The 13,506-nt window shown below is 37.9% G+C and overlaps 1 protein-coding gene across 2 annotated transcripts in view; it reads right to left on the bottom strand.

Annotated features, from left to right (window-relative positions):
* PRKCE (protein kinase C epsilon) overlaps positions 1–13,506 on the bottom strand; it is a 287,947-nt gene that overhangs the window by 48,580 nt on the left and 225,861 nt on the right. For both annotated transcript variants that reach the window (XM_058020060.1, XM_058020061.1), the window contains exon 11: positions 7,197–7,351. In XM_058020060.1, the coding sequence (XP_057876043.1) occupies positions 7,197–7,351 (155 nt within the window). The remainder of the gene's footprint in view (positions 1–7,196; positions 7,352–13,506) is intronic.

Genomic DNA, 13,506 nt, shown 5'->3' with positions numbered 1-13,506 from the left:
ACCTATTGGAGAGAGCCCAGAGGAGGGCCACAAAGATAATTAGAGGCATGGAGCACTTCTCCTGTGAGAAAAGGTTGAGAGAATTGGGACTGTGCAGCCCGGAAAAGAGAAGGCTTCAGAATGACATGACTCTGGCTTTCCAGTACCCGAAGGGAGCCTACAAGAAAGATGGAGGGGGATTATTTACAAGAGCATGTAGTGACAGGACAAGGGGGAATGGATTCAAACTGACAGTATTTTTAGATATTAAGAAGAAATTCTTTACTCACTGCCACTGAAGGCAGTGAGTCACCAGAATGGGTTGCCCAATGAAACTGTGGATGCCTCATCCTTGGAAGTGTTTATGGCCAGGTTGGATGGGGTTCTGAGCAACCTGGTCTAGTGGGAGGTGTTGAAACTAGATCTTTAAGATTCCTTCCATCCCAAGTGATTCTACAGTTCCATTATTCAGTGATTCTTTGTTGCGTGAAGCATCTCAAGAGCACAACAAAATCTTTGTTAAAAGCCTACCACCTCAGAACCACATTTGCTGTGCACTTCTCTCCCCCATTATTATGAAACTTTAGTAGATGCATTCAATAGGATGAAAAAGGCAAAGCTTCACCCGTAATAGTTTCAACACCACTGCAACTGGGTTATAGAAATATTTTTCCTTGTTTGAAGACAAACATGACTGAAAGGCACAGTAAAATTCAATCCTAAGTTTTGTCTCTTAGCAGCAGAATTACATGTAGGAAGCATCTTTAGATTTTTAATGCATTGTGACACAGAAATGCATTAAAAATCTAAAATTCTCTTTCTGCTGTTAGAAAATTGTTTGCAGAGTATGATTTTGTTTGGAGCTAGTGTACCTGATTCTGCAGAAACATCCCTGTGTCTCAGTTTAGGAAAACTAATGGGTTTGTTCTGTATCAGTACAGTTCAGTTTCACATGTGCTGCAGCTCTACTGGATTTTTATTTTGTGTATGTTTCTCTGAGTTAAAATCTTCTTATCAAATGCTGAGAGATAACGCACATTTCTTCCTGTTATAAAATAAAGACACAAACATCAATCATCTAAAATCAGTGACATTCACCCAGAAATAAATACAAATATGTCCTGTAACATTTCACTGCTATTATCTGTTGAGAGGTACTGTTGCCCTTTCTATTGAGGGTACCGGAACATGGCTGCCCTCAGAGGAATGTAAACTTGGCATTAACCCTGGCAGATTCCCACTCCCTGCTCACTCTCATTTAACATTAACTCACTCCTATACTGTTATCAGAAGGTAAAGGTCATAGCTTTATTTACACAATACAGCACTATACAAACGGTCATTAAACAAGAAAAGCTTGCACCAAATAAACACGAAGCAAAAAAACAATGCTGACCTCGCTACCAAGAACTCCCCCTGGAAGTACCTTGTCATTCCCCAAATAAGGGCAATGGTGCTTCTAAATATTAACTGCCCAGCACTGCCCCCCCACAGACCCAACTCCCACGCACCAGCCAACTAAGGACTTTTTTATGTTCCAAACCCAGGAGAAATTTAAAAGGCATTCTACTGTTGGCAAGACCATGTGGCTCATATCCTATTCCCACAGCCTTTACTCATCCTTCCACAGCTGGAAACCTTGTCAAAGGCTCTCCTATACGACAGAGCCCTTAGCACAATACATAAGCTGGGCAGATGGCAGGGTGGACTCCCTCGGTCCGAATGCCAGAAGCCTGGGAACCAACGCTCCTTCCTGCTTCCCATCTCCCTCAGCTCCGCTCCTCTCCACCCCGGCCCACTGCCTTTTCCTGCGGGGAAGACATCCTGCTTATTTATGCATTTCATGACTGTTGATCTGCCTAGATCCAGCGAGAAAAAGCGCAAAGAGGGCAGGAGGCCACTGACTAAAATCCCGTTGGAGCTCATGCTCAGTTTTAGAAACTAGAGCAGGCAGAGCAGAGACAGTGTGGATGTAGTCCAGGGCTCAAAGCCGGCCAGGAGCACTGGTCAGGTGGCGTGGCTTGGGCAGCAGTCCCTGGAGACACTGGGACTCCACACCAACCTGCACAATTCACTCCTCACTTCCTATTTTTACTGAAGGTGATGGAAATAGTTTTTTGCTCACTTGAGCCAGAAGCAAACTGTGACTTCTCTGTAGCAGACTGCTGCAACAGGCAGCTTATGTGGAGAGGACCATGTGTTCAGTATATTCCTATGCTTAGGTGTGAATATGCCAGGTGAGGGTACAAGGTCTTGCTCTCTTCCATGGACCACAGCTAAAGCACCAACTTTTAACTATTCAGAGTTGTAATAAGATGATCTTTATATGCTTAAATCAAAATGCTCCACATCTAGTTTTGCTTAAAAAAAATAGGGGGGAAGGGAATTTTATTTGGCTGCTGCCACTCAGAAATAACATAGTAAGTTAAATTGGGAGAATGATGACTTTTAACATGTTAACCACTGACCATGCAACATTTTCATCAGCGTAAATATAACTCCTCATTACTCTGCCAAGGCTGCACTGAATCACACAACCACCAATGAAGTCACACTTTATAAATAAATATTCCTATTTCACATAAAAACACACTAATGAAAGTGCTTTTAATTTTAGGTAGTTCTTCTTTCTGAAACACTGGTGTGTGCTGCCCTGATAAAGAAAAATGCTGGGAAAGCTGATTATCCGGGGAAAAATTCAGTTAGTGTTCAAACAAGTTCCTAGGGTAGATGTGTGCGGAAAAAGCCCGGAGGTACTCAAGGATTGGCATCAGCATGTTTACATCCACATTTACCTCAATTCAGCGTTAATAAATCCTTCATCATGACCAACACATTAATTACAGAGTGTAGAGAGCCTTAGAAAGCTCCAGCAAGTTACAGGCTGGGTTATTACTTCATATTTCTGAGGCACATAATAACCCATAGTTATGAATAAGGACTCCATCGTGGCCATGTGCTGCATGATGTGAAGGCAGCATCTCACAGATCTTACACTTGAAAGCAAAATATTTGCTCCTACGTTAGTCAACCCAAATCAGGTGACACTAATTTCCCAATTAAGGTATTTTTCATCCTTTCAGGGGAACTGAAATTACATACATTAATTTTTTTTTTTATCTTTTATGCTCCAGAGAGAGCACTTGAATGATTCTGGAGGATAACAGAGACCAAGAAACACACAGCTACTGAAACAATGCTTACAGCTCTCACAGTTATTTCCTAAATAATGTATGAACTAGGGACACTGTCATTTCTGTTCCTGAAGAGGTACCCTGTTCTAGTGCTGGCCTTCCTGCCTGGGGGGACAACAGTTCTTTGTAGGTATTTCAGGACACAGCAGGTCACTCGTGTCACCTCACTTGAACTCCTACTCTGAGAGCAGCCAGCCAGCCAGATACTCCTGACCTCAGCCCAACATCTCCAAGTGAAACAAGAATATGCCACATTTACATAAATCTGCAGAAAGAGCACAGGAATGTTGAAATTCACTACAAGAGGGGAGCACAGAACTCACAGTTAATTAACACACACAGTTTGTTGCACTTTCCCTACATGAGAATATATACTAATACATTTTATATAAACATAATATATATTAATACATTATGAAAACTGACTTAAAATACAACATACTCCAGGGGCAGGTGACACTGAACATAGTCCACACAACCTTTCATCACCAAGTTCAAACTCCAGTCCAGCTCACAAAAAAAAATCAAAATGAGATTCCTAGTCCTTAGTTCCCGAAGCTTGGATACATTTTTCCAAAGTGGTGCAACTGCAATTGCATAACACAAACAAGGACAAGTGCCAGAAAACAGGATTGAAACCGATTAACTCTACTTGTATTATCAGGCCCCAGTCTGACATGTGCCTGAATAGCTGAATGCCAGATGAGAGGGAAGGTGGCAGGAATGATGTAAATATTTTTATTAGGCTGTTGAAGTGTTTTTGACACAACAGTAACACCAGACCTTTAAAAATGTCACCCTAAAAATTATCCTGAATTTAATTATCCTGAATTTTATCTTTCATGAAACATGCATTCAGTAATGGAATATCTTTATATATAAAAATTGTGAGGTTCATCTTTATTTCCAACTTAATAAGCATAAGGAGGATAAACATAAGGAAGATATATGGAATTCCAGTGAGCACACCGGTAATTGGACAAGTCTGGGAACAACTGTTGGGCTAGCTGCAAAGATGTGAACTCAGAGAATAATTTCTATTGCTAAACAGGGAGCTGGCTTTCTCTCTGAACTTCAGGGGAAATGAGGATAAACCAGTTATTATAAAAGATGATCATTTAGTATCATCATAGCACTTTCTAAAAACCTAACCAACAAGCCAAAGCATGAGCTAAAGCTAGTTATTTACTTCCAAAAATATAACTTTGTTTAGCTCCAAACAAATACTTCCACATACAAGACTGAAAAAAGATCAGAAGGTATAGCAGCTATTTTGAAACCTACATTTCCATCAAACATCTTATTTTATTTATATATTCCCCACTTTCCTTGAAGTAGTGCCCACACAAGCAACATTTCCCATTTTGGAGAATAACCATTAATTTCACACCACAATGTTTTTTCTAGAAATATAATTACACAGAAGACAAGTATTCTTTATTAAAATATCTGAAGGCATGTCAGGTAGTTATGACTGGTAGCTATTCAGGAGCAAAGTTTGTTTTATTTTCTTTTTTTTCTTTCCCTTCTCTTTCCTTGTTTGCCAGCTAATAAGAGCTTAGGAGATGTAAAGGACTGACTCGATCCCAATGCATTTTTAACATTGTAGTAAATAATGCAGTGAGGCATGGAATAATTAGGCTGAAACTGTTCTGTGCAAGACAACTATTCTTATGCCTGCTTGACATGAATGAATGCATTCTCCCAAGGCCTGGCACATTGTGAATTAATTCTGACATCTTCTTATCATTAATTAATTTAAAATAATTTCTTCCTTCTACTTGTATTTTACAGCATAAGTGGGATATTCATTTTACAAATATTTGAACTCCTAGTATCTCACAGTTAAGAAAATGAATTATGCTTACAGACACATCCGTGTCAAGATCCAAAAGCCTGTGTCAAAACTAAATACAACTGAATCTGTTCCTAATTTCTTCCTGTTGTTTTCAATAGTTTATGGTTCCATCCTACAACTCATGTTCTCATGTGACTTCTGATCACACACTCAGCTATAACAAGCCATTTACAAATTCAGTGTCATACTCCAGCATGCATGTCAGACATGTCAGCATAGTGTCTGAATCAAAAGTTGTGAGCACACTGTGAAGTTTAAATTATGAAACATTGTCTCAGAATGACATTTCTCCTGTGATGGAAGCATTCTGCTCATGAAGTTAGAGAAAGAACACACGCATATGAAGAGACTCAATGCATCCAGGCAGGAGCCAACACTGAGCAGAAGCTACATGCAGGACAAGGGAAAAGAGGTAGGAAAGAAGAGTAGAGAGAGGAAGATTTGTGTTGAGGGCTGGGAGCAGTGAAGGATGGGGGCCTGAATGAATGCACATTCATATAAAGCAGGGAGATGTAATCTTATACTAATTCTTTCCTGCTGGCTCACAGAAGTCATTGAAATGACTGCTAATTACAAGGTGTCTACCTCCAAGTTTCCAGGAGGAGCAAATTAGCTCAAGTATTTAATGGAGACAAATCCTCAAAATCCTTCACTTTTCAAAGTGCCAAGCTTGTCTGTTTCCCTTATGACAGATACTTACAAATTCTGAAGTTGCCACATTCTATTATGTGAATGTACAAATACCTAGCTTTGGAAATAAATGCAATGAATAGGAAATATGATATGGGCAGGAAAGGTAAGAAATGTGTTGGATCTTCAGCACTTGAAAACAAACCCATGTGAAGTGTCAGGCCCAAAAGTACAACCCAGTATGCAAACATCATACCAGCGTTAATAAAAGATGGAGATTAAGAGCTGCAGCTAGCAAAGAGTTTTATAAAGAAAACTAGATTATTGATGAAAAGAGCACTTTCAAAGAGATTTACTTTCCTCAGAAGCTGTGATGTTCTGCTGTTTGCTATGTCTCTGGAAAGGAGACGCCTTTGAGAAATTTGCCTATTAATCCCTTTGTATGTGGCAAAGCCAATTGCTTCTAATGGAACTTACCACTCAACCCTGGTTACTAAAAATTTAATACTTCCTTCTCAATTTCTAGTACTATCAAGACCTGTCTTTATACAAATGTGATAAATTCCATATCCTTATATTAATGGTTTGGCTCACGAAATCTCTGACTGCCTGTCTCTGAGATGACTACCTCAAATCAAAACTGATAACCTGAAAGAGGGTAGGAATATCAAGGGAAAAAATTGAGCTCAGTTAGATCTGAAGAACTCAGAGTTTTTACTAGACAAGACAGATTTATATTTCAAAACCTGTTAAGCATGTTGCTTCTGAAAGCCCAAATTTATCTCAAGTAATAACAGGCTGCTAAAAACAAATAAAAACAGAGAGGAAGTGTGAAATGACAAGATAAAGGATTTAATAAACACATTAACATCAGGGTGAAATTTTTCAAAGCGAATCCTCAGTTTTAATAATAAAGCCTATCCCTAAATGCATTCTTGGTCCCAGCACAACAATATGCACTTTCTCTGTGTGTATGTGCATGGTTGTTGAAGATTAGAGACTGGGGCCAGTGAGGGAGGTTTAAATAGATGCAGGGCACTTGAAAGCAAATCAGAACTGTCTCCAAAGGGCCACTTCCTGCTGGTGAGTAAGCCTTCACCCAAACAGTCCAGAGGAAGGGGCATAAGCAAAGCATTGCAAAGGACCATCCCGATCGTATCGGACTGGAGACAACTAAGACAAACAAACTCAGGAAGTGGCAGGGGGTTAGAAACCCAGAGGAAATCTATGGCACAGGGAGGAAAGTGCAGAGATTGCGCCGATCTGCAGAGAGGTCACCTCTGGGTCGCACTGTGCCAAGCTTTTTCAAACCCACTTTATTTGGACTAGAACACAAAACTGGCACACACAGCTGGTGACTGCTGCAGAGGCTATTCAAATGTTAACATTCTCAATGATAAACAGCCAAAAAAAAGTTCTGTGTAAGCAAATTAGAACAAACAACTAATCCAAAACTGGTTGCTAAGAGATGGAGGATTTCAGCCAAAACCATCCTGAAGCCCCAAGAATACTTTATTTTTGATCAAAAAAAGTACCTGTAGATGACTCCATGTTGGTGAAGAAACATGAGAGCTGATGTGACCTCTGCAGCATAAAAGCGGGATCGAGGTTCGTCAAATTTGCGTGAGCGTTGGATTTGAAACATTAGGTCTCCTCCATTTACATACTCCATGACGAAAAAGAGGCGGTCCTGAAATTAATTAAACAGTGCTATTTAGCTAATTTCTTTTAGTGACATAAAGGACTGCTTGAAGCCACACTTTAAATGACTGGAGCATTTACATAACGAAATAAAAGCAACTAATGCTACAATTCTGAAAAAGGAGAAAGCTGGCAACCAAAACCCACCAAACCTAGAGAAAATAAGGTTAGTCTCAAAGTGAGAAATTAGAAAAGGCAATCAAAATACTGTATTAAACAGAACACATACACATCTACACGCCAACAAATACATATGGAATTATAATCAAGTTCATATAATAACAGAGATACTTAAGTGATGCTATTTCTTTTATTATTTAGCCATGAAAATCATAGTTTTAGAAAATTTAGCCAGAATAACTCATTAAAAGATATGTCAATTTTGTCAACTATTAACAGGCTGTGAGGCAAATTTCAGTCTTTTTCTGCACTTCTTCCTTACCAGTTACTTTGTCTGCAAAGCATCTTCCCCAAATAATGAAAAAATTATTTAGAACTGTTAAGCTACAGAAACCAGTGCTGCCAATCTCAGACACTTATATATGGTTTTTTCAATTGCCTCAAACCCTCATAATGAAATAGGATAGCATTATTAAAGTACGTTTCAGGTTCTTTCTATATTCTTCTAATGCTTATCACTTCCCTGTTCAAGCCTTCAAACATATTTCCATGATGAAGGACTAGAAATGAATGTTCCTTGAGAATATCAACTGAGATTCTCAAGCAGTCACACCATTAACCCAAAAGTTCAGCACATGTTGAAACAGTCAGAACTGAAAATATCAGCAAACTAAACATGTGCTTGGCATCTTGAACCATTTATTATCTAAGCTGGCAATGCATGTGAAGGCATAAGGAAAGAAATGGCACACATATACTTGACATAATTTAGATCCATTTTTTAAAGTGTTTCTTACAATTTTTATATTTTTCCCCAGTCTGTACTAATACCTCTGAATCTTCAACTTCTTGCCTGTCCACCCTTGGTGAATCCCTACTCCACATTCTTTATTTCCTTACTGTTAATTATCTACAGCTATATGCACATGAGTTTAGTTAGAGGGGGAGGTAATCCTGATGTGACACGGCACAGACATTTCTTTCCCTGGCCACATGATTCACAGGTGTGTGAGCATGGGACTTCACCCCTGTGCAGCTCTGGTCTCACTCTGCAGTTTGGCTCTAGCTCGTTGTCTCTCGTGTGCTGGGTTGAAGAAAAAGAGACAAGATGTGACATTGCTTTGGACAAGGAAAACCAACATAGGATTGAGGTTAATTAACCTCCCCCAAGTGAATCCAAGCCTGCAGATTACATAGTTTATATATATGAATCCAGAATTTCATAAATGTTTGTCATTTGTCTTTAATCATCTACTCTACAACTCAGAGTCAGAGCACAGCACTTAAAAATACCCTTGAACTTCAGCGTGTGCATTAATGCTGCTCATTAAGTGCCTAAATGTTATACTTATCAGGGATGCTTCCTGGAGGAGGCTAGAAATGTTTGTCTGACTTTTTGCTGATTACAGAAAGAGGATGCAGAAAAAAAAACTTTGTGCCTTTCCTCCTGTATCTTGGGAACACAGAAACTGCCGGACTGGGTGAAATTTGGAAAGCCAGGTGAACTGGCATTCTCAATAAAACATTGCTAATGACTTTGGTACATTTTCCAACATTTTCCTTATCATTTCCTAGGAAGGAAAACATCCTGAAGAATAGCATCACAGCTTCTGGCTGCATCATACACTCAGAAGAGCATGGATTCAAAGCCAGGCCTTTGCTCTTTCTGTAATGCTCAGTACTGTTGATATGTTCAAAATCATAGTGCAGACCTTCTGACATTAGTGTAGGGTTTAACTACCACCCTCTTTGTGTCTTTAAGCAAAATTACTTGTGGTAAGCTTACTGGGACCTTACTGGCTCTTGTGCTGTCCATCTGATTTATCTTAGAACCAGGAAGAATTATGGTCTTGCTTTTAAAAGAAAACGTGGTAGTTCTCAGATGGTGTTAGGATTTCAGAAGCTGGAGCTTAAGGATACCACCAATACATCAGGTTTGTGATGAATTCAGTCAAAAGCAGAGCTGTGCTGCTACTGGAACATAAGGTAAGAGGATGCAACACTCCTAAGAAGTAGATGTGGGCATTGTCCTTTGTTAGGCCTCTCACTGCTGCACCACAGAATGAGTATCTCTGAAGAGCATTTTCAAGTGTCCCTTTGCAAGTCTTTCCCTAGGATTATCTCACATGGATACAGTTCAGTGTCTCAAGCACAAAACCTATCGGACTGCAGGCTGAGGAGAGCTTACCTAAAGAAACTTCTCCTAACGCTTGTTGAAATTGAACTTTCTTACACTGCTATTTTAACTTTTCCGAAGTCAACAGTCTGGATTTGAGTGGGATCAACAAGGAAAACAAAACTTGCAATTCCCATTCTCCTAAACAGCCATACTCATTCCTGATATTGCCACCATTTTGCTGCATCTACCACAGGTAGAAAAAAACCAATACTGATGCAAAGTGAAGGTGCTGTGCCTTTTACAGCTGTGACTCCCAAATGGTGACCCTCAACTTGTCAATGAGCTGGGAGCTGCTGCTCCCAAGAGTCATAACACCAGAAAAAAAGATTGATTTACACAATTGTATAGATGAAGGCCACTTCCTAACATGTCAGGATAGACTGTGTTTTCTTCATATTAAATACTCCGTGTTTGATCCAAATGCTTTTTCTGACATTCACTAAATGCCTAATTGCTGACTATTAATGTCAGAAATTGTGTTTAGTTAAAGCTTCAAGTTCTTTTATTGTAGTCCAGTCTTTTTTAGGGCACTAACAGTTAAGCTAACTGAAAATTTAACCTGGACTTTTTATCAGAGTATCTTGTCACCAGACAGTCTGAATAAAAGGTTTAGCAGAATTATCTGAGCTGGACATGTATATCTATTAATCATATCTCTCTCTTTTATATCTTCTTTTTTGTGCACATCCTATTCTTATTTGAAAGGGCATTTCTGACATATTCTGCAGCTTACTTCACAATCTCAGCAAAAGTGTACCTACTAAAAGCACATTTAACAGCTCAGTAATTGAATTTGTTCTGCTACTGAATTTTTCTGCTACAAATCTATATTTCAAGTCACTTTCCCAGCTTTCCTCAGTAAACATTTCAGTTTCCTACTGAGAATTCACAGAAAAAAAGGTTTGAAAGTTCTGTTTTCTGTTTACAGTGAGTCTGAGAAAGTCCACTGTAGCATAGAGTAAACAGTAAGATGCACAACATGCACAAGCACAGCAGATCAGAATTTCAACATTAGAAGGTATCATCTTTTTTTGATGAAATATATTCAGTCCCTATGGAAACTACTTTCTTAAAAGCACTCTCTGGTCTTTCTTATTCGTCAGGACAATGATGTGATCAGCTGAGACTCATATTTACTTGAAAAGAAGATGCAAGAGAAGAGAGAATATTTTATGAATAGGAGCTGAGATTGACAAGTCCATTTTTTTAATGTCCACAACCTCAAAAAAAACAGCCATACTCTTTTGATTTTTGCACTCAAACCTTTTTCCATATCTTTCATCAAAGTTTAATGGTCAAAATACAGGTTCCAAACTATCTGACTCCTTCCTTTCTGTCATAATGCAAGCACACACAGAGCGACCCAATGAGACCTCTGAGTTCAATGCAGAGAGGGTGAAATCCTCCCACTAGTAGTGAAAGAACTGTATTATTCCTGATCATTTGTATCTTGCTACATGTACCACCAGGAGTTATTCAAACACTGAAGTATGATAATATAAAGTGAACACCCTTAAGAATTCTACACAAAGGGACAGTGCAGTGTTTACTCAGTTAAAAATGCGATACGAGGTATGACTTTATTATCAATTGTGTTCCAAGAGAAAATGGAATGGGTTTGATTTGGACTGCATTATTTTTGAACTTTGTTTTCATAACATTTGGGAAGTATGTTTTGATGAGTAAAATAAATGTAAAGCAGTCCTGGGAACTCTTTAATTATATAAACTAAAATAAAAGGAAAATCACAGACATTACAGATTAATCCTCTCTTGGCACCTATAAAAGCAAAAAAAAGTACTGCAAAGTAAGCTAATATGTTTTCTGAAGTAAACTAATGTGTTTTCTGAAGTAATTTGATTCTTTTTCAGGGTTTATTTTAGCCCTTAATCAAACTGCTTTTCCTTGAATTTCTCAAAAGATATGGTTGAATGAGAATACTTAAAATAACAAATGGAAACAAAAGCAGAGCACAGTGCATGAATAAGATATTTTAAAAGAAAACTGGATGTGAAATAAACAGGCTAGAAGTTAAAAAAAAAAAAACAAACTATGCTTAACTCTGTATTTCCGCAGTATTTTCTGACCATAACTGTAACTCTTATACTGGAATGCACAATGGCTGCCTTAATACCTCTATGATTCAAGTCTTACCTCTCAACTTTCTTAATTGAGAGTCTCTTACATGCTTTGTATCATCAAAAATGGACAACAAAAAGCAACCTTTTTTATAGTCTTTGGCCTTATCACTAAATGGCAGAGTATGCTTACTAGTTAACCTAGAAATCTTGTTTCATCTCTCTCATTTCACTCCTTTAATTTTGTCCCAATTTAACTTTTCATTTCTTGACATTCAAAATAGCCACTCCCCCGCTCTACTGCAAGTACTTCTAATACTTCACACTTTTTTGTGATTATTGCCATTCTCTGATTTTTAGTTTTATTTAAATATTTTTTTGTTTACATCTGACTATGCATTATGTGCACTCCCTGCCACTTTATTTGCTCAGGTTTAGATGTTATGAGTTTCACTAGAAAGAGGTTCTACCTTTTTTCTTTTGGAATATTGTACATGTTTTAATTTGGGAAAAGGAGGAGAGAATTCTAGAAACATCAACAGCAATAAAATCTAAGGATATAACAGATTCAATCCAGTTCCTCTTTGTGGAGATGTGATTAATGACCAAGGTCTTCCTACTAGTAAGACCAGATAATCTTGCCAATCAGTTCTGATTTAACAGATGACACTATACAGTCTATTAGTTGTTTAGATGTGGAATAACTCCATTGTTAAGGAACAAACTTCTACGTAAACCCTGTATGAAAGGTTAGACATGGAAAGACTTTGATGTATTGTTTACATTAATTATTGTGTAGATCTTAAAAGTCTTTTAAAAAATTGTTATCAGTCATTAACCTGTCTGTCCTTTGTTTGTTTTCCAATTAAAATCTCATTAACATTAAATTGCAGTCTAAAGACAATCCATTGGTAGACATAAAACCATGCACAATTATCACTTCAATCTGAAGAATACAAACTTTTTTTTCTCTTTCAAATGAGTCCTAACAGCTGGGGGACCCAATATGCAGTTCAACACAGCCTCATTACTGAAACATTACAAAACAAAAATAAATCATGCAATATGTCTCTCAGTTTCAAAACTGAGATGTGCATCCATCGCACAAGTCTGAGAAGAAATCTTTCCACTACTGCTTTTTGTTTCCCAGTTCAACTTTTACAACACTTAAAATCATACAGGAAAGGCAGTGAACATGGACTCATGTCCAAAATTCACAATTGATAAATCTTAGCAGCCTACTCCAACAACCATTTTCCTCTTCATTTATGTTTTCATACAATGGGCTCTGAATAAATCCTTTCTGATTCTCACTAGTTCTCTAAACTGAGTTCTTTGTATGAATACAGATTTTTCTCCCAATTTCAGAAAGTTGCATTTAAATTAGATTGCTTCAGAGGCCCCTGAAAGTATCAAGGAAACTAATATGTGTATCAAATACAGGTAAATGTAAATGTTAAATAGTTCACATTCTAGTAGAGTACTGTTACATAAGGGAATATGTTTAGGCACTAAAGTTGTTGCAAAACAAAAGTTAAACATACAACTTTTATTGCTCAAGAAGTCAGGTAAATATATCACCTTGGTAAGCTTGGTAAGATGATATTTTATTCATGTCTTGCATGTATGGAATTCTTCTTCAACTAACACAAAACTGTGATTACTTAACTCTATTTAAACAGGATGCTCAAACAGTTTGTTTAAAATTACCTAAAACTACAGCAACTGTCCCACCCCTCCAAACTTAAATAAACATTTCCTGCTTCT

This window comes from Melospiza georgiana, chromosome 3, assembly GCF_028018845.1.
Source record: "Melospiza georgiana isolate bMelGeo1 chromosome 3, bMelGeo1.pri, whole genome shotgun sequence".
Classification (NCBI taxonomy): Eukaryota; Metazoa; Chordata; class Aves; order Passeriformes; family Passerellidae; genus Melospiza; species Melospiza georgiana.
The sequence above is the reverse complement of the archived record's forward strand: the minus strand, read 5'-3'. Positions and strand labels throughout refer to the sequence as shown.